This window comes from Vulpes vulpes, chromosome 11, assembly GCF_048418805.1.
Source record: "Vulpes vulpes isolate BD-2025 chromosome 11, VulVul3, whole genome shotgun sequence".
NCBI classification, from domain to species: Eukaryota; Metazoa; Chordata; class Mammalia; order Carnivora; family Canidae; genus Vulpes; species Vulpes vulpes.
In genome coordinates, this window is record NC_132790.1 from 45,110,492 (window position 1) to 45,138,417 (window position 27,926).

The following is a 27,926-nucleotide window of genomic DNA, read 5'->3' on the forward strand; positions in this document are numbered from 1 at the left end:
AGGCACTCACTCAGCTGGGGAATCCGCTGCTCCACACACCGGCAGGAGGACAGTCAGCAAGGGCATGGAGGCCTGCACGCGCAGGACTTACAGATGCCAACGAGTTGGGATTTTAAATGCAACAGGAGGCCACTCAAGCTGGAAGCAGGGGTGTGGTGGGACCAATTTTGTGTAGTGGGAAGGCAACATCTGCTGCTGTACTCAGCAGGTACCAAAAGGAAGGCGGGTTCGGCGGCTGTTGTGTCAGTGGAGGGAAGGGGGGCACCGACCTGGGCCAAGGCAGTAACCACATAGGGGATTCAAGCTTTGTCTTGAGGTGCAATTGCCTCCAGGGCAACTGCCTCCTCTGCCTCCAGGGCTCCAAGCCTTGCCCCCAAACCCCCCCCACCCCCCGAGCCAGGGGGCGGGCACCATCACTTCAGAGTTCAGCACTCAGCGTCTTGGCATTCATCATCTTCCCAAGCCCTCTGGTTGTACTTGTCCTTCAGCCTGTCCTGCATTCCACAGTTATCCTCGGGGTCCCGTTCCTGCTGGAGTTCCCCTGTAGTGCCAGCACACTGCCCCAGCCAGCTCACACGTGAGGTCAGCAGATTCGCCACGGAGAGGAAGGTGCACCGCTGCAAAGCTCTGCTTTTGTGTCTTCTAAAGCACCCAGAAGGCACATGGGAGCACATCGATGATTGTTCTCAGATAGCTACAGTTCCATCATTGCTCCAACCAGCTCACACATGAAGTCGGCAGATTCGCCACATAGTGCAAGGTGCACTGCTACAAATCTCTGCACCAGAAGGTGCTTTAGAAGGTGGTGGGAGCACACCAATAGTTCTAAAGCAGCTACAGTTCAGTATCTTCAAATCTCTAAAGTGTTGTTTCTTTCTTTCTTTCTTTCTTTCTTTCTTTCTTTCTTTCTTTCTTTCTTTCTTTCTTTCTTTTTAAGATTTTATTTATTTATTCACGAGAGACACAGGGGCAGGGACACAGACAGAGGGAGAAGCAGGCTCCATGTCAGGGAGCCCCATGTGGGACTCGATCCCCAGATGGAGTCACGTCCTGAGCCAAAGGCAGATGCTTAACCACTGAGCCACTCAGGCGTCCCTCGAACGTGGTGTTTCATATCTGACCTCCACAAAGGCCTAAACTGTTTGAGCCAAGATGATTTCAAAACTTTCCAAGACTTGGAGTTACCCCCGAGTCTGTGTCTCCAAAACTGGCCCGAGAATCTTCTATAGAAATCCCCAAACGTGCTTTTTCTTTGAGAGAACACCCAATGGCAGATGACGCGGGTGCTGCGGCAGGGCCCAGAGGCCCGGGAATGGGAGGCCGGGGTGGCTTCCACGGAGGCTTCAGCAGCGGCATCCAGGGCTGCGGCCGTGGCTGTGGTCGGGCCGGGCCGGGGCCGAGGCCGCGCAGCTCGTGGAGGCAAGGCGGAAGCCCAGGAGTGGATCCCCGTCACCAAGCTGGGCCGCCTAGTCAAGGACATGAAGATCAAGTCCCTGGAGATCTATCTCTTTTCTCTGCCCATCAAGGAATCTGAGATCATTGACTTCTTGGGGGCATCCCTCAAGGATGAGGTTTTGAAAATCATGCCCGTTCAAAAGCAGACCCGTGCTGGCCAGCGGACCAGGTTCAAGGCATCTGTGGCCATCAGAGATTACAATGGACATGTCAGTCTGGGCGTCAAGTGCTCCAAGGAGGTAGCCACTGCCATCCATGGGGCCATCATCCTGGCCAAGCTTTCCATCGTCCCCGTGCGGCGAGGCTACTGGAGGAACAAGATCGGCAAGCCCCACACTGTCCCATGCAAGGTGACTGGTCGCTGTGGCTCTGTGCTGGTGTGTCTCATCCCTGCCCCCAGAGGCACTGGCACTGTCTTAGCCCCTGTGCCCAAGAAGCTAATGATGATGGCTGGTATTGACGACTGCTACACTTCAGTCAGGGGCTGCACTGCCACCCTGGGGAACTTTGCCAACGCTACTTTTGATGCCATCTCCAAGACCTACAGCTATCTCACCCCTGATCTCTGGAAAGAGATTGTGTTCACCAAGTCTCCCCATCATGAATTCACTGACCATCTTGTAAAAACACACACCAGAGTCTCCGTGCAGAGGACCCAGGCTCCAGCTGTGGCTACCACATAGTTTTATACAAGAAAAATAAAAGTGAATTAAAGCTTGTTAAAAAAAAAAAAAAGAAAGAAAGAAAGAAAGAAAAGAAATCTCCAAATGCCAGAGCTTCTGAATTTCTGTCAGTGGAGCCCAGCAATTTCACACACTCCCCAGTGACTACTATATACAGTAATGTTTGAGAACCAAAGCCCCAGAAGCTGCAACTATATTCTCTTAACAAAAACAATGTGATGTGTTAACTTGATTAATGTAGAAAATTGTTAAGAGTTAACAGAGGAAAAGAAATGTTTCCTGGGATCTAAGTTTTTTGCTTGTTTTTTTAATTGTTCCAAGTGCTCTGTGCATCTCATGGACTGGTATATTATTCCATCCTCTATATGAATGAACAGGCCAGATGGGTTTTAAAAAATCCTTTGAGGTCACAGAGCCAACAATGTTATAGCCAGGATTCAAACTCAGGATTGCTTGGCTTCAAAGCATCTGTTCCTTCCTCCCTGGCCCTCTCCACCCTTGTGTCTTTAGAATGCTTTTCCTCTTAACTAATCCACAGCCCATGACTGCCTGGAAATCGGTCACATTTGTTCATGTCTTCCAATGATTCGAGGGATTGTATGTCATCCTTTCACACACTTCCTGTCCAATGGAAGCAAGGGGAAATTAGGAGGGTATATATATACACACATATACATATATATATATATATAAAATAATGCACAGAGCTCCAAACTACCAGGTATCCTCACAAAAATATACTGCACCACTCTCCACCAACACATACCCCTGGCTCAGTGTGTATGTTCTTTCTGGGGCTGGCAGTTACGAGGATCCCTTCCCTCTAACTGCCAATTTCTCTAATGGTACCACTCCAGGAAGGAAGATGAGAGAGGAACTGAGAGCCAGGCCACAGCTTCCCAGCCTCAAGAAGGCAGGCACCTCCTTGGCAGGAAGCAGCTGCCTGCTCAGTGCTGGACTGAGGAAAATCCGGGGCCTTTCTGGCTCAGGTGTCTGGGATCGATTGGCGAGGACAGAAACCCCAGAGCACATGCGTCTTTCCTCTCCAGGCCACTGTGCTGACAGATGACTTAGCAAAATATTGCAACAGAAACAGCATCAGTAGGAAACCATCAGGTAGATACTGAAAGCACTTCTACATATCTAAATGATAAATTCCTGATGATAAAGGCTTCCACACAAGTTGTGAACCCCATATTGAGCTATTCTTCCCACTTCATACACACACTGGTGGCAGCCACAGCTCTGGCAAAGAAGGGGGGCTGGAAAGGTGCTCTGGGAGTAACATGACTACACCTCCTGCTATCTTGGATGGTTTAGGTTGAGTGGAACTAGGGGGTCATTTCTGGTAGCACTTTTGGTAAGGGTCAGAAAAAAGAAAAGGCAGGTAAAATCAAGGGGTATCTAGGTAAGCAAATCCTATGATAAGTGCCTTAGGTCATTTATTGCTTATGACTTCAAGATAGGTGCCACTGTTATCACCATTGTACAGAGGACAAAAGTGAGACTCAGAAGAGTCACACAACATGCTCCAGGTAACACAGCAGGAAAGGGGAGTTCTGACTCAAATCCAGGAGGGTCTGACTCCCCAACCTTAATTCTTAAGTAATGGACTTTACTTCCCTTAATTCTTAAGTAATGGACTTTACTTCCTCACTTAGCTATCAAAGACAGAGAAGTAATCATTTAAGACAGTTAACAGAAGAATGTAATCACTGGAGAGACTGTATTGTTTACACGGCTTTCAAAAAGCCTCCCCTTATTCCTGCAGACAAGGAGAAGAGCTCTCCGCGTTTCTTGCTGAAGTTAGTCAAATGTAAGTCAACATGAAACAGCGGTTTGAGGTCCATTTACTTACCCCAGCCCCCTGACCCACAGCATTTGCGACATGAAAAGCAAAATATAAAACAGAATACAAGACTCATGAGAGTGAGGATCTTTGTTTTATTTCCTGATGTATCCTAAGTGCCTAGAACAGTGCCTGGTATATCTTTGATGCTTAATAAATACAGGGAACATGAATGGATGGCCTAATTTTAGAACACTCACTGGTATAACCTTCCTCAAAATCACAGTAGGGGAGATGGTACCTGGGCTTCTATACTGGTTCTCACTCTCTTGGATCACTGTCTCTGGAGGACTCCAGCTGCTGTGGCCTGAATACCTAAGCAGCCTAAGGACAGGCCACAGTGGTGAGGAACTAAGGCCTCTGGCCAATAGCCAACTGAGTGCTGCCCACAACCATGTGAATGAACTTGGAAGCAGATCCTCCATCCCCACTCAAGTCTTGAAGTGACTTCAGCCCCCGCCAATGATTTGAGTACAATCTAATGAGAGGCCCTGAGCTAACCTTTCTGAATTCCTAACCCTTAAAAACTGTGTGAGATAAGAAACGTATACTGTTTTCAGTGCTATGCTTCGGCATTTGTTATGCATCAACAGATAATACAATTATCTACTCTCATCATCTTATTAACATGGCAACTGGCATCTGACTTTTGAACAAAAACCGTAATAAAAATTTTTTACAGGAAATTCTAAGAGCTCAAATCTGCAAATTCTTCTCCCTCCTAAAAGTTCTGAAAACATAAATATGTGTTCTTCCTTCTGATATATTATGGCCTCTTCCTTGCTACTCACTGAACAGTTATGCACATATGTAACTACAGTAGGGCACAGATGCATTATAGTTGTGTTATTCTGAAAAAGGTCCAGGTAGGGAACAGTATCCATCTCCCCCAAGAGAGGAAAGAAATATTATTATGATTTTTTAGGAAAAATCTTCTTGCTGACAATAAATTAATTTTGATATTTAAAAACTTTTTAGGCACTTACATTCAATACTGGAGGAAATACAACTCATAAAACAAAACAATTAGATACATTTCAAATTGAATAAGCAATACGAAGTCAATAAGATTATAATAATAATATATGCCTAGAAGGGTAGCCCTGAGACAGAGCCAGGTGAGATTTTTCTGAATATGGCAGAGTGCCCAGAGTGGTACCTCACTCAAAAAGTTGTGCAAGGAACATTCATCAGTAGGAATCACCAGCTCATCCCACGGAAGCTACAGGGAGCTTCCTAGGATGGCCCAGGGAGATAAGAGACATGCAAAGCAGGCGAGATGATTTCATGGCATGATGTTTTTCCATCAAATGGTCACTGTGAGTTCGGATATATCTAAGAAATACCTACATCTCAACAGGGGGAAATGGAATAAAATGGAATTAACTCCTTGTTATACTGATTGGTGAATGCCACCTGTCAATCAATGCCCTACCACAAAACTAACAATGAGGTACACTCAAGGGAAGGGGGTCATTATGAAAAGCATTACTTAGAGTATCACCACAGCCCCCAGAGCAGCTCTGTTCAGCCACCTAAATAGTGAAACTTTTAGAATCTTAAATCACTGGAGAAAAATATCAAAGTTCAACCCCTCCTTTTGAACATTTAAATTCTTGGGGCTCCTGCTTTATGGCTGTAAGTCACCATCTCCTCAAAAGATTAGTATGTATGTTGTTATACTTGCCCAAATTCCTCTCAGAGATCAAAGAAACAGCCATATTTGAGATCATCTTTCCTTCACCAAATTTCTGAATACATCTATGTATCTAGAAGCCACTGAGAATTTGGGATATTATTTACATCCTCCTAATGGAACTAGGAAAGTCTTCAAAATATAGAGTGTCCGGGAGATGTGTCTATAGAACACTTTTATTCTAAATAGAGAAAACATCAAGGGCAGGAACAATTTCCTCAGTATACTGGACTGCTCTCCTTGGTTGTTCTGGTCGATCATGTAAATTATGTGCAGCAGCCATCCCCTCCACAAGTGTTTGATAGGCATCTATCTATCAAAGTAAAATGACCTAGCAGTTACATCTCTTCTTCGCCTCAAATTACCAGGATGACTGGACCATCAAATTAAGCCACTAAATGCCAAATTAACTTTTTTAAGATCAAGCATAGTTTTGAGTTAGATGAGTGGAAAAATAGTCCTGAAGTCTGAGCTTCTTTTTTTTTTTTTTTTTTAATAACAACTTTTCAACAGTTAAACTGCTTTTGGTAAATATCAATAAAGAAAGTGAGCCCCAGTCCCAGCACTTGTTTACGACTAAGTGAAAGGCTCTTAAAAATAGGGTGTTTGATGGCCCACTGCCAAAATACGAACTCTAGCAGTCCGGAGTGTACAGCTAATAATAAAGAGTCAGTGTTACTATGAAAATCCCCGAGACGAAGCTCCAATTCAGCTCCAGCCTTTTCACCAAGATGTTCCTCACAATGACACAGGGACATAAATTTGGAGTTTGAGGTCAAGGTGGGAGGAGAGGAACCTCAAGATGGGGGGGGGGTCACTGAAATACAAAGTTAACAGATTTTGCTGGACTGACTCAAAACTCAAGTGCAAAACAGAACACAAAGAGCTCAGCTGGTGGGCAGCCCTGGTGGCCCAGCAGTTTAGCGCCGCCTTCAGCCAGGGGCGTGATCCTGAGACCAGGGATCCAGTCCCACAGGCTCCCTGGGTGGAGCCTGCTTCTCCCTCTGCCTGTGTTCCTGCCTCTGTGTGTGTCTGTCATGAATAAATAAAATCTTAAAAAAAAAAAAAAAAAAAAAGCTCAGCTGCTGCTGTGGGGCCGCTTGCTTTTTAGAAAAGAGGAAAAATGCTTAGGTAGATAACAAAATAGACAACAACAGCCCAAGGTGAAGGAAGTATGTGAGGCATGAAGAAAGCTATGTGTTCTTTCTCTTAGGATTCCCAATCCTAGAATGAACGGATATACAAAAAGAGGAAATTCTGGGATGTCCTAAGACTGGCCACTCTGTGTGGAGTGATTGCACTGGCCTCATTTTGGTGGATTCTTCTTCTCAGCCCCATGAGCCTCACCCTCAGGTCCTTTGGCCCTCGGAGAACCTGACCAACGGTGGAGTCTGCCCACACTGAATAAGCACAGATGCCATCACACAAAACTCCACATTCAATTCAGAGGGTTCCCATACTCAAGATGTCATGTCATTACTTGCCAGGGAGAAGGAAGCTACTGATAAGAAAGCATTTCCTAAGAGAGCACAGAACTTGTCTTACTCGCTTCTCTAGTCTGGGTGCCTAAAGGGGAGCTTGGACATCAGACCGCAATACACGGCTGTTAAGCTTTTTTGTTTTCAGAGGCAGCTGTGGCAGAATTTGATTCCCCAAAGAAAGTTCTGGCGGTCTCCTGCTTGGGGTGTCACTTTCTCATTTCCCTGCTGTCGCTGTCTCTGCTTCTCCCAGAAATGGACCTTCCTCAGAGCACTGATCATGAGTGATGGTAGCTGCAGGACTTCCACAGGAAAGGGGCTCAGGGGCCATCCGGGTCAAGTCAGGGAGGGAACGAAGCCAAGTTCGCACTGCACTTCAGACAATACTGAAAAAAAACAAACAAACTCAGTCGCCTTCCCTGAGCTCTCACAGAAAGCAGAGGTTTCTCTTTTTTTCTTCTTTTAGAATATTTTATTATTCATTCATGAGAGAGACAGAGAGGCAGAGACACAGGCAGAGGGAGAAGCAGGCTCCATGCAGGGAGCCCGATGCAGGACTCGATCCCGGGACCCTGAGCCAAAGTTAGATGCTCAACCGCTGAGCCACCCAGACATCCCAAGAGAACAGAGGTTCTAATGCCTTCAAGGAGCTTACCAATCTTCAAGGCACTTAGAGCCTAAAGTTACAATTTATTTAACCTATTTAAACCTGACTTTATAAAGGGGTATCATTAGATACCACTTGAGCATTCCTCCATGGAAAATTGACATTTTCCTCCATGGGAAGAGTTGACATTTCATCAGAAATCTATATTTAAGACCCTCCAGATCTGGGTTCCTGATCCCGAAGAATCCATTCCAGGGACTTGTCACCATGTTGCCTTCTCTCTGCCCATGGCAGTTAACAATAATGAACCACCATGGCCCCCTTCCCACCAAGCTTGGATATCACCTTATAATCCTCCTCATAGCTCTCCACGTGGTTACTACCAACCTCTGCTTCCATGCAAGTCAAAACCTATTTGTCACTCACAGATTCTACATATTCACGTGTGTTCCACCTCTTGAAAAAAACAAGAGCCTGGAAACGGTCTCAGAGAGTAATCTGTAGCCCCTAGACATTCATTCTGAATTTCATCTGCACCTCTAGCAATGAGTCAGCTTGGGGCGCCTGGCTGGTTCAGTGGTTGAGCGTCTGTCTGCTTTTAGCTCAGGTCATGATCCTGGGGTCCTGGGATGGAGCCCCTTGTCATCTCTCAATCCCACTGAGCAGGGAGCTTGCTTCTCTCTCTCTCCCTTCTTGTTCTTGTTCTCTCTCTCTCTCTCTCTCTCTCTCTCTCTCCCCCCCCATCAAATAAATGAATAAAGTATTTAAAAACAAAAACAAAATCCCCAATGTCTTAGCTTTACTCACTACTGACTTTCAAATGTCTTGCTGCACATGGGCTTCCAAACTGAGGCCTGGGTCGTGTGTGAGCTGGAGTCTGAGATTATCTGTGTAATGACCTTCTATACGCAGTAGGAGACTATAACTAAACACACGGGAGGTGGCAACATCCCACTCTGTTCAAATACTGCCTCTACCATTCGTGGCTGAGTGATCTGGGCACGTTCCTTCCTCATCTGTCAAATGGAAATAAGATTGTACCTAGTTCACCATGTGATTGTGAGGACACATGAGTTAATATTCTAAAAACACTTAGAAGAGTGCCTGACGGAGTAAATACTTAATGAAGGTGTTTTAAAAACAAAACAAAACAAAACAAACCCTGAACCAAAAGGAAATCTTCAAGGTCAGTGTTTCACATCAGGTGTAAGGTACATTTAGTCAGAAAAATGTAAAGGATTGGGATCCTTTAAAAATTCATGCTCACCACAGTTTAATTTCAACAAACATTGGTAAAATGCTTGCTTACTACATATCTGGCATTACTGTCCCCTAGAAATACGAAGATAAATAAGGTACAACTCCACTTTGAAGGAAAATGCCATCAATTATGAACTCTTGCACTTTCTCCAGGTAATGAGAAAACACCCATCAGCATGAAAAACAGATTCAACCTGGATCTGAATAGATTCGAAATCACTTTTCAGCAAAGAGCTGTAGGTCTCTCCCTTAAGTTCCATCAAAGATACTCATTCCAAAGTAAGCAACAGCACAGAGAAAAACTTAGACCAATCTTGGTTACAGAGACAAATCTGCTTCTCTGATTCAGATCAAGTTTCTATTCATAACAACCTTGTAACCCTCCCTCTCCAGACCTATGAGGTGGCTCACTTGATCCACAAGAAACATGGGTAGCAAAGTGTGGGCTTTCACAAATTTAAAACAGTTCTTTCACCTTGACTTGGCTTCTTACAAATTGATTTTTAAAAAGAAAAAAAACAAAACAAAACATGACTCCCCCTTTTCAGCCTCTCTTATTGTAGATTTGATGTGCCCCGGGTGTCTGACATCCTCATTCCATTCATGATTGCCATTCTTTCTAGGAGAGTCATTGCTTCAAATTATGTGTGGGTATGCTTCTGGAAGTGCAGGACATAAAATGTCCTCATCTTAGATGCAAATTCGGTGATGTATTTGGGACTTGATTCCTCAACTTTGAAAGCTGTGCGCCCCGGGCAGACAGTCCCATGGATCAGGAGGGTAATGTTTGCTCACTTGCAGAGTTAGTGCTGGCCAGTTTGAGTCCCTTACCAGTCTCTAAAATGCATAATAATACCCCAGAGAACAACTGGATATGTGTGTCCATACTTTGTAAACTGCAAATTTGTTATTCAAAAGTAAGATATTAGCATTTCTCAACTTCTCTGAGTCTGTCTCTCATTCGCAAAATTTTAAAAAGCTGCACTTGCCTTATTTACTTATTTATTTATTTATTTATTTATTTATTTATTTATTTATTTATTTATTGTTTTAGAGGGGGAAGTGGCAGAGGGCTAGAGAGAACCCTACATAGGCTCCTCACTCAGCACTGAGCCCAACGGGGGGCTTGATCTCATGATCCTCAGATCATGACCTCAGCCAAAATCAAGAATTGGACACTTAACCAACTGAGCCACCCAGGCGCCCCATGCATTTGCCTTATTTATAGCACAGGGTTTCTGTGTGGGTAATATTGGTTGTGTCCAGGTAGGGGGATATTATTATAATAATTGCAAAGACCAGTTACTGTTCTAACCTTCCTCCTGAGAACCTACTATGCCTCTACTTCCTTTTGGTCCCGATGTTAATTTCCTATTTGTTTTCTCTTGCTAAGGAGGGGCAATATTCTTCTTTTCCTCAAAGGGTGCCTGTCAGTAGTTTTTCTTTAACTCTCAAATCTCAGTGACTTCTAAGGAAATGATCACAAGAGTTCCGAGGCACAGAAGATGCTGGTATGACCACCTTCCTCCCGAGGAGCATGGGAACCAGCATTCTGCATAGAGGAAAGCCACACACCGCCTGGACAGGGGAGATCACTGTGCAGGCGGTGGTCCAGGACCTGGCAAAGAAGCCCATCTCCTACTCCAAGGGTAGTTGTTTCTTTATGCTTATCACTTTCTACTTCCTGAAGCGTTTCCCAGATATGCTTCTGTTTAATTAATCCAAATCAATATCCAATCAGCTGCTTTAAAGAACAAAGAGGTGTGTGCTGTATCACTAGTTGCATTTATCTCATTGTGTTGTTTGTTTTATACTCTGTCCTCCCTCACCCCACCCTCTTTAAAATATAAATTCCACCAAATAAGAACTTGGTCTCTCCCATGTGGCACAAAGGACTAACACAGGACCCAGCGTATAGCAGTCACTCAGTATGCAACCTCTACTCCATCATCCTTACCCTTATGCGGATGTTTGTTACTGATGAGAGGCTGGGCTTTAGAGTTTCAGTCTGGGAAAAATCTGAAATGATTATCATGTTCTTGTGTCTTTCAAATGGTTGTAGCAATGGAATCATGTTTTTAATCACATTAAGGCATATCTACACCTGGGGCACCTGGGTGGCTCAGTGCTTGAGCGTCGTCTGCCTTTGGCTCAGGTCGTGATCCTTGGGTCCTGGGATCGAGTCCTACATCGGGCTCCCTACAGGGAGACTGCTTCTCCCTCTGCCTATGTCTCTGCCTCTCTCTCTCTGTGTCTCCCATGAATAAACAAATAAAATCTTTAAAGAAAAAAAAAAAAAGGCATTTCTATACATAAACCTATAGATATGCCAGTGACAGAGGATTGTACAGGACCTCGGTTTCACGTGTCTGCTATCCATTATGCCCATCAGAATGTTTTCGGGATGTGGGTTTGTTTTCCATTTTGTAACTGCCTTATCAAAAAGCAAGTGCCCTTCCATTCCAACCCTCCTCATACTGTACTCATTTCCTGCCAAATTTGGGGGATCATTTGTATTTTAATTTTGTAATCTATGGCTCTATACTATTGAAAGGTTCTCAGTCCTGGGGGTCTCCTTAGGATGTATGTGATTTTTCATGTTGCAATATCACACAGATGGGATGGCCCGGCTTTTGCTCTTAATAAATGACCTGAATAAGTAAATATATATATATATATATATATATATATATATATATACACACACACACGTGTATATATATGTATATACCTTAGTATGATTAAAAACTTGGTGTGATATATATATATATATATATATATATATATATATATAATGCATAATCAAACAGGAGGTGAGTCCTTTGGAGGCCCATTGCATGTTCTTTCACCTCTCTTTGGTACCTTCATTCCTGAAAGACTCATAAGACATCTCTTGTTTAAAAGCCATTGATCTGGTCATTTGCTCAACAAATATTTACTGTGGACCCAAAATGCTCCAGAAACTGCTAGGGCCTAGGACACGTGTAGTGAACAAGACTGACAAGCTTCCTGGTTTCAAGGAGCTAATGTTCCTGGAGGGGAGGATAGGAAATGCACCCAATAAACAAGGAAGTGACATAAATTCAGATAGTGATAAAAGTTATGAAGACAACACCTTTGTAGTAATAGGAAAAGAGGAAAGAGAAAGCGATTTGATCAATCATGTGTGTACATGAGTTAGGGTAGCCAGGGAGGTCTCTCCAAGCAGGTGATATTTGAGCTGAATCCTATATGCCAAGAACAATCCAGCCAAGCAATGTGCTATGGAATCCAACATTTTTGGGTTGCAGATGGGGAAACTAACAAGCAAAGGAGGGGTGACGGGCCAAAAGGTCATTCTGTTAGTTTAGCAGTAAAACTTGGACCAGAATGGAGGTGCCTTGTCACTCAACACTTAACCACTGTGATACAATGTTCTCTTTCTTAGTTTCTGCAATTTGGCATACTCTTGTCTTCTGGAGCAATTTCCTTAAAAACTGATCTTCTTTCCCATACTCTTTAACGTATTTCTTCATTCTATTTTCTTGGTAAGTCACCCTTGTAACCAACTTGTTAACAATCATGGTAAAAAAAAAAAAACATATATGGGGAGGGGTGTGTGCATGCACACATGTGTTGGGGATCTGGGTCCCTAGAAAAACTAGGGAGTTTAAAGTTAGTAGGAAAAAGTCACCATCTCTAAGGCTGCAGTCTAACAGATAATGAAGCTGAGTACCCTTGGAAACAAAATGAAACGACAGCCCCAACCAAATGACCCTCTTGGCTTCCTGCTAGTTACATCTTGCTTTGTGGAAAAAAAAAAAAAAAAAAAAAAGCACTGGACTGGCCTGGAGTCCAAGTTGGGATCCACAGACCTGAGAGTCTACAAATTATAAAGATGCAATATGCAGAGCTATGCTCTAACTAGATCAAGAGCTAGGCAGGGTGGGAATTATGCTATCAAAGAAATCCTCTAGATTTAATATTTGGTTGGGTAAATTTTTCTCGGTGGATTTGTTTGGAGCAGATCCTGTACATTCCTTTTTTCCAGTTCTATTAAATCCCTAAACAGATCTGAGTTTTAAGGGCTTATGGCCGCCCCTGGGAAATAGGTGATTACACTCTCTGCTTAGGGTTTTAGTGATAAGAAGAAAAAAAAATGAGGCAGTGGATTGAATTCCCCTCCCCCAGACCAATTTCTCGGTGACTCTCTTTTGTAGTTCCTCTTTAAAGCAGAAACATATTTTTAAAACGAAGTGGTGACACATATAAAATCCCATCCATTAATCTGTGCTTTCCAATCGTGTGTATACAAGAGAGAGAGAGACAGATTAATCAATTCCTAAGGAAGGCAGGCTCTGTAAGAATATTTTCCTTTTTGTTTCACATTTTAGATTTCATGAATTATTTCACAGGGGTACTCATGTGGGGATCTCCTTCGCCCCCAGAAATGTTCCATGGGTAGCTGGGATAATCTGGGCAGACAAAACCAGTACTTCCTCTCAAAATAAAGTTAATGAGCCAAACTCTAGGCCTACAACTGTGTTTTTCATCCTGGAGCCCTAAACTCCAACAAACAGGGTCAGATATGGAGTGATCTGTTCATGACACCCAGGAAGAGCGTTAAGCAATTAATAGGGCTGGGCGCTCGCCCTTTGCCACAACTGGACCTTGCTCCCAAGATTACTTCAGACCCTCCTCATTAGCATTTCCTTTAAAAAACAAAACCTCCTCCCCCTTGCCACCTTTCCTTCTCTCAGTTCTTCCTAACAGATACATTGAAGGACAGCCTGAAAAGTGAAAAACCAAAGTGAAATACCAGGGAACTTATTCAAAGGATATCCACCCAACAGGAGCGCCTGTGAGGTGATAGAAGCCATTCACCAGGTGGCCTTTATGATTTTTCCAAGAAGGAAAGCAAGTACCAAGGAGGTAAAAGGACTTGACTCAGTTGTCCTACTAGTTAGTATCACTAGAGACCTTCAACATCCAATTCCTAGGCCAGAACTCTGGCACCATATCACTAATAAGTATATTAAGTAGAATATAGTGTCACTATATCACCTTCCTCTTTGTTTATTCACTTATTGTTGAAGTATAAGATGGAAAAAAAATGAGGGACTCAGAACAATGTGCAACCAAAAGAAGAAGGAGGAGGAGGAGGAGGAGGAGGAGGAGGAGAAGAAGAAGAGAAGAAGAAAAGAGTTCCGAAACACCACTCTTCAAGATGGAACATGCTTACTTTCCCCCTGTACGCTGTTGTAGGTTGCAAAGTCTTCTGTGACCTAGAAGATCGAATGCAATTACATCGCCCATCTATATTTGCTATGCTGTTTGAATCTCCCAAGGGCAGCATCGCAGTACAAGGGGAGTGACATCTTTATGAGGTTAACCCTTTTCTATTTTAAGGGTAGACTACCGAAGGCAGATGTGTTCTCTGGAGCGTAACAAGAATGCTGGAAATTTGGTAGTTAGGAGGAATGACAGCACCAGGCCATTATCCAGGAGGGAGAAAACAAATTGCTGTTCAGAGGAACGGTGAGCTGGGGGAGCCTAGAAGAATGTCGATGCACACTGAGAGTGACAAAGATGACAAAGGAAGGAGGGCTCAAATTAGAGCCCAGTGACAGAGGAGAAAGCAAGGAAACTAATGTTCCTGAACTCAACCGTGTGCTAGGCCATATGCAAGGTGCTCCCATGTATTATCTCATTTAATCCTCGCAACCTTCCAGACAGTTTCTATCACCGTAAAAAGCAGAAAATGAGTCTCAGAGATGTTAAGTAACCCAGTGCAGGGGGGAATGCAGCTCAAAAGGGGCAGCCATCGCCCCTGCTAAGGTTTTCCAGCTCCGATTCAGTTGACCTTTGCCAAGTTACAAACCACCCCAAAAACCTTCTAGCTGCAAACTTTGATGTGATATTTCCCTTGATTCTCTGGGCCAGCTAGATGGTTCCTCTGTTGATTTCACCTGGGCTCACTCACTCATGGGGCTACACTACGTCAGAGGACTGGCTAGCCCAAGGGGGCCTCATTCTCGTGTTGGCAGCTGCTGCTGGTCAGGAACAGGGGTGCCTTGGTCCTCTGCATGTGGACACTCACTCTTTAGCTGGCTACATGAAGTCCTCTGTGTGGTGGTCTAGTGCCCCAAAAAGATTCTTTTTTTTTTTAACTGCCTTACTGAGGTATGGTTGACACATAAAGTGCTATACATATTTAATATACACAACTCTGTAAGTATGGGGTAAGTGTACACCCCTGAAATGGTCACCACCATCAAGGCCATAACCATCTCTATCACCTCCCAAACTTTTCTCCTGACCTCTTCATTATTTTACTATTATTTGTGGTAAGAACACTTAACATAAGGCTCTCCCTCTTAACAAATGTTGAGTCAAGGAGGGCTTCTTAAAGTTCATTCTCACAAGTAGCACAGTGTCATTTCTGTCACATTCTACCGGTTAAAACAAGTCACAAGGCCATTCAAGATTCGGAAGGGGGGCAGCGATGGCATCTAGTTTTCAATGAGAGGAGTAGTAAAGTCATATTATGAAGGGGCATGTAGGAGGGAATCACTGTGATCATTAGAAGACAATCTAGTAGGCTCTAAACTCCCTGCTTTTTCTACTACCAATATGTTAACAGAAATTCCCAAATTGCCCCTATTGTTTTTATAGATTTGTAAAAAGGTCCTTAATAAAGGGCACCTGGGTGAGCACAGTCGGTTAAGTGTCTGACTCTTGGTTTCAGATCAAGTTGTGATCTCAGGGTCATGATCTCAGGGTGGGGAGATCAAGCCCCAGATGGAGCCCCCTGTGCTCAGCGGGGAGTGTGCTTGAGACTCTCTCTCCCCCTCTCCCTGTACTCCTCCCCCCACCACACATGCTCTCTCTCTCTCTCTCTTTCTCAAATAACTAAATAGATCTTAAAAAAAAAAGTCCTTAATAAAAGGACAGCTCTTTATAACCCAGAAAGTAAACTTGGGTTCTTGTCCAGCCTCTACTACTCTTTTAAATAGGCTTTAATTTTCTCATCTGTGAATAAAGAATTTGGTCTGTTTTCTCTCTAAAGGCTTATGCTACCCTATACATTGATAGAATAACATCCTATTTTCAGATCAGTATGAACTGGCTCTCTTGGGAGCTGGGCAGGATGGAGATGAGGAATGACCAGAGATGAGAAGGCTTGTATTTAGCATCCTCCCTTTCATTGCTGTGGCTACAGGATTTGGGAGGCAGTGAGCAAAGGAAACTCCTTTGCTCCTGAAAGATTTTGCCTTCACAATCTTCCATGACCTGGGTGCTGCCCTGACCACTTGCATTTATTACATGCTAAGCCAGCTTGGGTCCTCCAGCATTATACCAAGGATTAGAGTACAAGTCCTTGCTCTAAAGGCTTCCAGACCTAGTTAGGAGAACTATTGTTGTTGTGCACAACAATTCCTATGCAACACACACTTACACCAGCTAAGCAGACGGTGGAGGTGAAAAGGCTCCTGAGCTGCTCTCTTCCTGAGGGAAATGGTTAGCTGGGAACTCTCTCAGAAAGATATTGTTGCCTATCTATGGAAGATCAAGTTCCCAAGGAGAAAACTAATGTTTAATTTAGCACAAAGACAGTTCAGAATCTCTCTCCGGGGGACTGAGCCTGCAAACAGATCCCCATGCAAAGAATCTAAGTGAGAAAAAGAAGGTCTCTCTGGTGCAGTGGCTACAGGACTTGGGCACAAACTTCACTGAACTATTGCCTCCGCCTGCTGTTTCTGTCAGGAGGACCGCTGCTCTTCCTGTTTACTCTTTGGTCTGTACTTTGTACTTTTTCAACACTTCTGTGAAACAACCAAATGGGATAACACCATTAGCATATGCTTTTGTTGTCTGAAATTACATAGTGCAGTGTGGCAATCAGATGTGCAAGCCTTAGCTGGTTTAGTGAGTATTGGTCCACTTAGGTGAACAAGAGTACCAATAAAAAACTAAGTTTCTCACCTGCTTAGCCAGAGAATGCTTTTATTTTTACGTAATCTAGACTCCAGAGACCTCCAGAGATGAGCAGTGTACATTCTTAAGTATGGTAATCATCATTCCAAAGACACAGTACAGGTACATTCTGTATTCGATTAAGCCACTCCTTTGCACTCTGGTTACCACGGCTTTAAGAGATTATCCTGTGTACCCCAAAGATTCCTGGTACATTATTAGACGTTGTTGCAAACTTTTGCCTGAAGTAAATTTTCAGAAAAGGAGAAAACCAAAACAAACTAAACCAAAACCAGGCATGTAATTAACTTTCCATTCAAATCCAACAGAACCACCTGAAGAGAACATTGTCCTACAATGAGGAATTCCAGGTGGGTGGACTTCAGGTGGGTGACAGTTACCAGTGTTGCTGGGAAAGGCCCACAAATAAAACTGAGCCACATTTCTGATGGAAGAGGATTTGTAAAACCATGATGTGATTGATTTCCTATCAACATACGAACGGGCCATGACGATTCAGGAAGCAAGAACCCTGGTAAAATAATATAAAACAAAAGAAACCCAACATAAGGTTGACTCTACATTTTCTAAGCATATTACACTTCAAGAGGAAGATGGGAATTAAGTGTAAATGATGGAGAATAAACACACTAACAAAAAAAATTTGACTACATTCTTTGTTCTGAGTTAGAACCAATAAATCCATCCTTGCCCAGACATCATCCACCCAACAAGACTATTCCTATTCTTAACCTGTCACCTTCAGCAAAACATCATGCTTTTGATTAAGAATTATCCTCAACAAAACTTGCTTTGAAGCCTTGGCAATATTTTCCTCATGTTTCTTACAGAATCAACCTTTAGGAGGTTACCGAGCAAAGAAGAGATTCTAAGCTAAGAACCACATCGAGGCACGAAATTTTCCACATGTTCCAGGTCCAGGTTGGGAAGAGGACAAAGTCCTGTTGCTGTTCATTTGAGGTTGCAGTGAGTTAACGGATTCCTTAGTGACTTGAGCCAAGGACCTGGCTTTCAAAAGCATAATTTTAAATCTCCACAGCAGGGAACTTCTAACTCCTTGTGACTCTGTGACCAGATTCACTTAAGAATTCTTCATCAGTCTGAATTAATAATTCAGTTAAATTGGTAAATTTGGACTAATCAGTTCTAATGATTCCAAACTCTCAATAACGGTTTAAATTTCTCATTTACCCACAAAGCCTACATCCCACACTTGCTAGGCAACTGAATGGAAACCTGGCCTCTATTCCAGAAGAAGTCAAATAAACACTCTAGTTAAGTTCTAGATCAGAGGTCCTAGAATCCCAGGAATGGAAGGGACATTAATTGACCCTGTTCTCAAGAAGAACCCTATTAAAACCCATGCCAGGGAAATGTAAATCTATCCCAGATGACATCTCCATTTTAAATTATTTCAGGAAACCGGATGAAATGGCATCCATCACTAACCATTTTAATTAATATTAAAGAAAAAGGCCATGCCCCTACAAAATATCTCTGATACATTCTAAAGATGGAATCCTGAACTGGAAAAAAACACGAATCTGACTCAGGTATGTTACTTTTCACAATAACAACAACAGTGAAATTTTATTGAGCCTCTACTAGGTGTCAGGCAATAACCTCATTTAATCAACAATCCGAAGTAGTTCTATTAATATCATTCCATTTTATATCTGAGGAAACTGAGGCAGGAGAGTTTAATTTACTTAACCAAGTGGTAGAGTTGTGATCTGAAACCAGGTAGTCTCACCTCTGATCCCAGGCTCTTAACATTGCCCCCTTGCCTCCTTAAGTGAACTTTCACAATTCTATTTCCAACCCTACCCACACATTTCTTAGCTGTAAATACAAAGAGGGCAAAGGCTGTATCAAATTGCTGACCCTGGATACATGAACTTTCATGGCAGAGAATTACTGCACAACAATTCTTTATCAAATTAACAGATAATTTCCAAACTCTATAAAGCACCCGTGTCCACAATCTGATATAAAATTTCAGGACTTCTGCTAAAATTATTAAGACCCATGGAGAACACAGTGCATGTAAATACTGCTATTTGCCCATTTCCTAGTCATTCCTTCAGCAATTTGGCAGGACCCAACTCTCTAGCCTTCTTTAAGACTTGTGGAGAATATGTGAACATCTCTTTTCGTCCCCTCTATAAGGAAATGGAACAGCTTTGATTCTTTCTCATCTGCTCCTTAGATACGTGTAGAAAAGGGTCGAAGCTGGCAGCTATAGATAGGGGCCCCATTCGCTATGGTCCGCATCCCAACATCATGCCTTCAATCATAAAGTATTGTTTTTTCTCCTCTGCCATATATTCCATAGGGTACCTTACCCGTGCCATGTAGACATGGACCAAATTGGGGAAAAGATATCCCACTGAACCTCAGGGCAAGTCAAAGATATGGAACACATCTGCATTTAAAAAGCAAGCAAGCAAGCAAGATCTCAAAGGTAATCTGGAACCACAGCTTCACATTACCTTCTGCTCACAATTATTTTCTTAAATGAAAAGACTTTTTCCAAGTTTTGTAAATGAGCAAACTCATCTGTCAGAAAGATAAGTTTATACATCAAGAGAACACACTTTTGCCCCAGGGCAATTCTTCCTGGCCCTGGAAGGCCTGGCCAGCCAGGAAGAGAGGTTTGTGTCCTCAGTACTGCTTCTTTTAGCTTCTCTCCTGTGTCTAGCTAGCATGCTCTTAAACCCATCTCCTTCCTGAACCAAAGGCCATGTCATGTTGTATATAATTCACCAGGAATAAGGGAAGTGTGTAAATAGCAAGGCATTAAGCAGCTCAAGGGACTTGAGGATAGGTGATACAGAACACCTAGGCAATGTGCTCTGAGAAGAGGCTGCTGGAGGAGAAGTGTAATACTTGTCTTCAAGTGTATGAAGAATTATTATTGCTTCAGAGATGCTGACTCCTTTGAGCTTTCCTCACTCTACCATTTTCCAGGGTTACTGATGTACTCTGGCCAGAGCTTTGGCCCCTCCGGGCAGTGGATCAACCTCACTACTTACACCCAGTGCTGCCAGGCAGGCTCCACTCTGTCCCACACCTGATGCTCATACCCATCTGCACCTAGCCACTCCTACCCACGTTTCCACACGCACCCTCTTTTGAGGCCCCACTGGGGACCCACACAAAGCTCTCCCTGAGCCAGCTTTCATGCTCTCTCCTACCAACTCCTGACAGGACTCAACGTTTTGAGCATCTACTGTGTGTCGGGGCTCTGTGCTGACTGTTCTGCTTAGGAACACTGGCTCTGTTTTCCAGGTGAAGGTACCGATGCCCAAGAAGAATAAGATTATTTCTAGTTCATAAAGATAGTAGGTGTGAAGTGGGATCTGACTACTGGTCAACAGATAAAATCTATGTGCTACATTCCTCCATTTGCTATTTCACTAAAGCCTCAGCCTCCTTATTTGAGAAGTGGGGCAAATGTTGCTCATTCACCAGGTTTGTGTGTGTATGTTTTTTAAGGTATTATATAAAACATAAAAGTGCCTGATACATCTAGGGCTCACTAAATATTTATTCCTTTTTTCTTCTGATTTTCTACATCAGTTTTGGTCCATCCTACCTAGTTAGTACTTGCACTGTTCCTTTATCCAAGTGGTCTTGATGTCCCCAGTGGCCTGGGGAGCGAGCAGAGACTTTAGCCATATTTCTCGATATTCTCCCACAGAGCCTGTTTGAGCATGAGGGAAATTAGAATGAAAACGAAGAAAGAATTTGGAACTGTTTCATTAAACATGATCCAGCCTATAGAAGGCCTGGACATATAAAGGCCTGGATTAAAGAACAGGGAAGTAGTAGAATACATTCGGGATAGCTTACTTGCCATGCATGGCAGAACTGATGTTTTGTTTTTTAATTTCTATCCAGGCTTTTAGAGATTAAATAGCAGCACTAAAAACAAATACATACAACAACAATTAAAAACAAGAACAGCTAATCATAGCTGCTCTTTTAATCATATTTAATTATTATATCTTAGAACATCTGAAACCCATGTTTATCTTGGTCCTTAGGAAAGAAAGGTTTACAGGCATAGGGAAGCCACACAATATTAAACCTTAAGGTTTAGAACACTAAGGTTTGAAAAACATCACCTAATGAGGACATTATTTCAAATGCCTTCCATAAACAAACACTGACCCAAACAAGCAGGGCATCTTGGTTGACATTATAACAGCCCCTGCCATCAAAGCCAGCTTTCTGCCCATTTTTGATAAAGGATTATATACCAACTTCTCTCTCCACTTGAACTCTTTTGCCTTTGTGGGATCTTATATTTACTTGAAAGAAGTGGTAGGAAGGTCCTGGAGAGATAAGAACTCTCCCGTTATTACTTTGTTCTGGAAAACAGAACAAAAATAGGTCAGTTCTTAAGGAAATGATGGCTGCATACATAAATAATGTAAACACTCCTATCACTGTTCTGGGGAGGATATTTATCATGTAGACAGCTACAGACACCCAGATCTGGCCAATGAACTGTTTCTGTTCTCAACCCCCCACTTAGAGCTCTCAGATTATGAATTGTCAATTGGAAACTTGATTATTATCAGTTAAAAATAACCAGAGAACTCTAGCAATGATTTAACTTGTTTGACTTTCTTAAGCTAACAATTAACATTTTAGACTATTGTTGACAAAATATTTAACTTTCCCATGCCATTTGTGCAAACGACTTTTCTAATATTCCTTAGACGCTCTGGTGGACACACCTTTCCAAATCTGCTCTGGTCCATGCAGAGGCCCGTAAAGGACATGCACGCAAAGATCCCAAACACTTTCACAACACTGCACATTTTAACTAGGATTTCCTGGGACCTTCAGGAACACTTAAGTACACTGATAATTCAGCCTTATCTTGGCAGCACTCAGTTTGAAATACCAATCCCACTATTTACAATAAAAGCCATTTCACCATTTAAAACAGACAACTGAAAGCTTAAGTATACTTTTAATCCCTGGAAAAACTGGTATTATGATTCGTTGCTTAGTAGTTTATTATTAGTAATACCAGTGGTAATGCTTTGCATTTCTGTAGTGCTTTATATTTCCTGAAGCCTGTTCCGAAACACACATTCAATTGCTTCTCTCAACAAGCTAGGACAGCAATATTGTCCTCCCTGTTTTACAGATGACTGCTAAGTAACTTGTCCTAGGTCACCCAGCTGGTTAGTGATCAAGCAGGCACAGAATCGAGCATGCAGACTCCTTGTCTGATCTGCTTTCTTTCCTCCACACTACATTAGAGAAAAGATAATCTTTAAAGCCAAAGATGACTTGGAACCACTTATCTATCCATCCTAGCAACACAGTCTATGCAATAGAAAAAAGAGCCTGTCTCAGGCAAAAGGGAAAGATTAATAATGAACCGCAGAAGCTCTAAACCTTACTGTTCCATGGACCAGCAATTATTCAGTTTCACAGTTCATTCAAAGATTCAAACATACTTCACTAGAAAATGATTTAGTGCCTAAAGCCTGCTCCAAGTGGTTAGAAATGCAGATCTGCTCAAAACCCTATAATCCAGACCCTCTGAAAGGCCCTGTTCCTGCAGTTGCTGTAGCAATGGTACTTCCCTTGAACTTGAAACGAAGAAATTGGCTGAGTAAGGGCTGCAGAATTAGGCTCTCAATGTGGAGAGAATTAGAACTGGCTTGGAAGTTACTTTTGCATTCTTCTTGAAACTTAGCCTATCAAAAAAACTCAGACATTATATATTTCTTGTGGTATAACAGCCCTCAAGTCAATGCTATCCCACAGACCAGAAGTTCTCCTTTCATCCACATTCAAATACTACTGATACATACAAGGTGTTGTACTGGCAGGTATGCAGCATCCAGAGCGTTCATCTGAGGACACAGTGACTATCTGATTTTAGATGATCAGTTTCCCTCTCCCTCTCTCCAAAGGAGCTTTATGGCCACTTATGGCATGTGACTTAACTATTAAAGTGCTACATTCAACACACCCACCAGAAATAAATCTGGTTACGGACACAGCAATGAAATTAAGAATTCTGACACTCATTTCTGCACAAAGGCCCCTTTAAATTGTGTTTCTGAAAATAAGAGGAGCCCGCAAGAAGTGGGACCTGCAGATCTAAAGGGCTAGATGAATCACTCCCAAATGCCCAGGCCTCCCTCAAACACAATGTTATCAGGTTAATACAGTACTTGCATCACCACCTCTGAGTACCATGCTGAGTAACAAAGCTCCAAATTTAGAAGCTAAAAAGGAGAAGGGAATTTCCAATAACCAAACCCAGAGTGGCCGGTGAACCTCTGCAATGCCACACGTTTTCAATGAAAAGCAACCACCAGAAATCAACTGTTCTTTTCAGTCCCAACTCACACCGACCTCTCCTCATCACTGTGCTTGGGGTCTCCTCCAAAGCAGTGTTTTAGGAGATGGTTGGTGGCTAGGAGGGTTCAAATTCTCTTTTAGAACAGGAGTGGTACAACAGCCACATTGTAAGCCTTCAGTCGGGAAAGGCAGGACACCGTCCTTTCACTTCCTCCCGGTGTGGCTATCACTATGGTAAAGTGACAATAACCTCTGAGGTTGGTTTCATTTCACATTCCAGAGCTCCCCTACCCACTCCAGCCTCACTTGCTTTCCATGTAGAAGAAAAGCAAAAAAAATCCCAAGAACATTGTCATGATCAGACGTGCCACCTTCCTTGCAGAGGCTGGGATGTGCGCGCCACCTCCAGTCTCGGCACTCAGGTCAGAGATCATTCTTCTCCACTGAAAAAGGCTGGGTGCCTCGTTCCCTGTATCATCCCCAGAAACACTTACCAGGAGACTGTGAAGCACACAAAGCAGTATTATTGGGAGACTTGCAGACAGATTATAAGTTTACTGAGGACAATCAAGGCATTTAGATACTTTTGGCTGCAGATACCAGTGACACACACATACATACAAACCTCATTCTTCTCTCCGTTCGAGTGATTCCCTCTCCCCCCCGCCCCCGCCCTGAACCCCCACTCCCATTCACCTCAGCAGCTCTCTTTCACAGAACAATCTCCCACTGCTCTCCTAGGGAATTCCAGGGAGAGGTGGCCACGGAACAGGTGGTAGGGAAGGGAAGTCAGGCCTTGAAGCTCTAACGTGACCCTACAGGTTAACTGTAGTCAGGGATGAAACAGCATCGACGAGGTGCCCTCCTCTCCTTTGGGCTTTTGTGTACTTTGAGACTCGCGTGGCCGTTTCCTGTTGCTGACTTTCATTAGGGTTTGGGCAAACCGGAGCTGGGCTACGAGCTGACACAGAACCTCCAGGGCCCCACGGACGGCCTATTGAGCTGCGGGGCAGGGCTCCACCTTCCAGCCCAGGGCCACTGGCCCAGAAGCTACGGGAGATGTGGGCACCGGCAGGCAGTCGCCTGACCACCACTGGCACTGACACTGGATACTCCCTCTGGGATGGGGTGTGTCTGTGCCCCTGAGGAAGAACTCCCGGCCAAAAGCTTAATCAGAACTTTCAGGTTTGATGCCCTATCGCCAGGAGTGGTTGAAGACAAGGTACTTCCTAGGACAGTGGCCTGGGAACAGCCCCTTCCTTGGTGCCTGCCCACTTCAAGGGAAGCTGCGGGCAGACACTACCTGACTAGAGCGCCTGGGCAAGGCACTGGGCTGGGGCAGGGGGAGTCCGTGTGAAATCAGACCCTCACTAGTCTTTGGGATGTTTTCTCCACATTTCACTTTTGGCTGAGGGGACACTCACAGAACTCCTCTGTGATAGAGAGAGCACCACTTACCGTCTCTTGACCCAAGAAAGGGCTGCTCGGAAAGGGGCAGGGGAAATGGGAAAAGAAGGAAAAGGCTCTGATGAAGATCAGTTGGACTGATTAGGCATAAGGGCTGCAGAGTGGCTGGTCAGGCCTACTCAGACCTGGCTAGCCGGAAGAGGAGGGTCTGACACAGGGCCTTCCTCGGTGGCTCGCTCGGATCTTGCCAGCCTGTAGCCACCTCTGGACTCCAGAGAGCCTCTAGAAAACTCCGGCTTTTTACCGCCTCAAAAGCACCCCATGAGTGTAGGAAGAGCCATGAGTGAGCACCAGCAGAACTTGATGAGTGAAAGTATAAAAGTGCACGACCTGCATACCCGGTGGCCTTGGAGACAGCCAACACCTTGGCCGCGGTCACGGCTGTCCACGCCACGCCAGGCCAAGGTGAGCTCTACCCTCACCGAAGGCCAGCGGACCACAGCCAGAATCATGAGAAAACCAGGCACCTTACCGCAATCAGGGCTGAGTTCCTCTGGTCCCCAGGGGTTGAAGCTTGTGGCGGCTGCTCCCCGTCGATCCCACCACCGCCACCATTATTGCCGCTGCTGAGCAGGTGCTGCTGGTGGTGATGGTGATAGTCTGGCGGGGGCGGGGGGGCTGTGGCGGCTGCTGCTTGGGCGGCCGTCGGGGGGGCAGCAGGGGCCGGTGCGGGCGCCGTGGCGGTGGTCGCGGGGGCAGTGGCCTTGGCGTGCTTGCCAGCCTTCCTCGCCCCCTGGCCGTGCTGCACCAGGCTCAGCAGCTGCAAGGTGCTCTCCCGTTCCCGGTCGGAGCTCTCGGCCCGGCCGCGCTCGTAGCGGCCCTCGCAGCTCAGGTGGTGCTGGCGGCAGATGGCAATGCGAGCCCGCAGGCGCTCCACGATAGCGCTGTGCACCCTCGGGGCGACCGAGCCCCCCCCGAGGAGCCCCGCCCCGGGGGCCCCCGCCAGCCCTCCTGCGGGGGCCTGCGGGGGCGCTGTGTCCCCCATGGCAGCGGGCACGGGGCTGCCGGTGGGACGGAGGCGGAGGGAGGCTCCCGCTGCCTCTCGCAGGCGAGTCTGTTTTTGGCAACGCGAGCCCGTGCTCAGGGCCACATGGGCAGAGGTCCGCGGAGGCGGGGGCCGCGGAGAGGCTGTGGGCGGGGGGCGCAAGCCGAGGGCACCCACCGGGTTAGCGGGAAGCAAGCCCTGGTCAACTGGCCCTAACTGCACCTGACAGCCCCGGAGAAGCTGGACGGCGGCGGCCCCCCGAGCGGCGGCGGCGGCAGCCTGGCGGGCCCCTGGGCGCGCCGTCGCACAGCATCTGGGGCCAGGGCGGGAGTTCGGGGCTTGCCGGGCCGAGCCGCAGCCAGGCGGCGGGGATGGAGAGGACTCGCGGGGGCCGGGCTCCCCCTCCCAGCTGTCTCAGAGAAGATTTCACGGTGCGTTTCTGCACAGAAACCCGTCTCCAGCGCGGCTACGCGACCGGCAGCTTTGACTTTTCCTCGGCTTAGAAGAAACGTGCCGTTTCGGGAAATGTTCGAAGTCCGCGTTCAGCATGGACAAGCCCAGGAGGGCCGCCTGTTGGCTCGTGATTCTTCCTCCCTTCCCCGGGCTCGGGTGTCTCCTCCTCTCTGGGGGCCGCGGGACGGGGTCTCCTCCCCAAGGGCGGAGAAGGCTTCGGGGTCGTTGGCCGTGTCCGTCACCGGACTCTGGCCGCGCTTTCCCGGGCTCCCCCGGCGCCGCCCCTCACCCCGTGCTCGGCCTCCTGGCCCGGGGGCGCCGCCTGAAGCCGGAGCGCGGGCGCCGAGGTCCCCGAGCGCACGCTCCTTCCCGCCCCCGGCCCGGCCCGGCCCGCCCGCCCGGCTCTACCCTCGCTCGGCACCGACACTCAGACTCTTCCGAGAGTGATTCACACACGACGGTCGAACTTACAAACTTGCAGCAAATCGCTCCGAGTCCCGTCCAGCCACTTTCCTGTGCACTTTTGTACATCCCATCCCGGGGGGGGACCTGCGGGTCTGCACCCGCAACGAGCGATGCGCCTCTAGCTCTCGTGCTGCTCCGCTCCGCTTTATGGATGGAAAAAAAGTAGCTCGTATTTTCCTTTCTGTTTCCCGTCTGTTGTCAGCCGCCTCGCCGACACCGGCTCCCCTGCCCGAGTCCCGGCGGCACACAGGCTCTCATTGTGCTCGGACAGCAGAGGGAGAGAAAGAGGGCGAGTGAGACAGCGAGCGAGACGGCGGCGAGGGCCGCGGGGGGGCGGGGCGCGGGCGCGGGCGGCAGCGCGGGGCTCCCTGGCGGCCGGCGGGCGGCACTGCACGAGCGGGGGACCGGGCACCGGGCACCGGGGGCGGGGGCGGGGCGGGGGCGCACGGGGTCCGGGGCTCCCTGGCGGCCGGCGGGCGGCACTGCACGAGCGGGGGACCGGGCACCGGGCACCGGGCACCGGGGGCGGGGGCGGGGCGGGGGCGCACGGGGTCCGGGGCTCCCTGGCGGCCGGCGGGCGGCACTGCACGAGCGGGGGACCGGGCACCGGGGGCGGGGGCGGGGCGGGGGCGGGGCGGGGGCGCACGGGGTCCGGGGCTCCCTGGCGGCCGGCGGGCGGCACTGCGCGAGCGGGGGACCGGGCACCGGGGGCGGGGGCGGGGGCGGGGGCGCACGGGGTCCGGGGCTCCCTGGCGGCCGGCGGGCGGCACTGCACGGGAGGGGGACCCGGCACCGGGCACCGGGAAGGGCAAGGGAAGAGCGCGGGTCCGCCCAGCGGCCGCAGCGGTGCATCCCGGGGCCCGCGCCGCGCAAGGCTCCCTCCGCCCGGCCTGGCCGAGTGGGGAAGGCGGGGGAAATTCCCCAGCCCCGACACGACGGCTCCACCGGCTCAAAGCGTTCGAGAAATTCCCGGCCAGGGAATGTATTTTCCCTCTCAGACCCACAGCACGCCCCCCTGAGGATATCATTTTCCTGTTTCAGTATGTTGTAAATGACACCACTGAGCACCCTAGCGAGAGCTGGGGGAGCATCGAGGAAGTGTTCACCATAAGAATAAGGACGACGGGTGGGTCTGTGCCGCTGGGAGGGGGCGCAGGGCGGGGGCAGAGGGCAGGCGAGTGTCTGTCCACCTGCCTGCCTGTTCCTGGGATC

At 46.5% G+C, this 27,926-nt stretch overlaps 1 protein-coding gene and 1 pseudogene across 2 annotated transcripts in view; one reads left to right on the plus strand and one right to left on the minus strand.

Annotated features, from left to right (window-relative positions):
• The window catches only part of MAML2 (mastermind like transcriptional coactivator 2), a 343,681-nt gene extending 317,483 nt beyond the window's left edge, over positions 1-26,198 (minus strand). Inside the window, exon 1 of one of the 2 annotated variants that reach the window (XM_072726219.1) lies at positions 25,284-26,198. In XM_072726219.1, the coding sequence (XP_072582320.1) occupies positions 25,284-25,796 (513 nt within the window). In that variant the 5' untranslated portion in view covers positions 25,797-26,198. The remainder of the gene's footprint in view (positions 1-25,283) is intronic. The other variant, XM_072726220.1, reaches the window with a different exon arrangement.
• On the plus strand, positions 1,268-2,169 carry LOC112915775 (small ribosomal subunit protein uS5 pseudogene; annotated as a pseudogene).
• Positions 26,199-27,926: the final 1,728 nt, after the last annotated feature.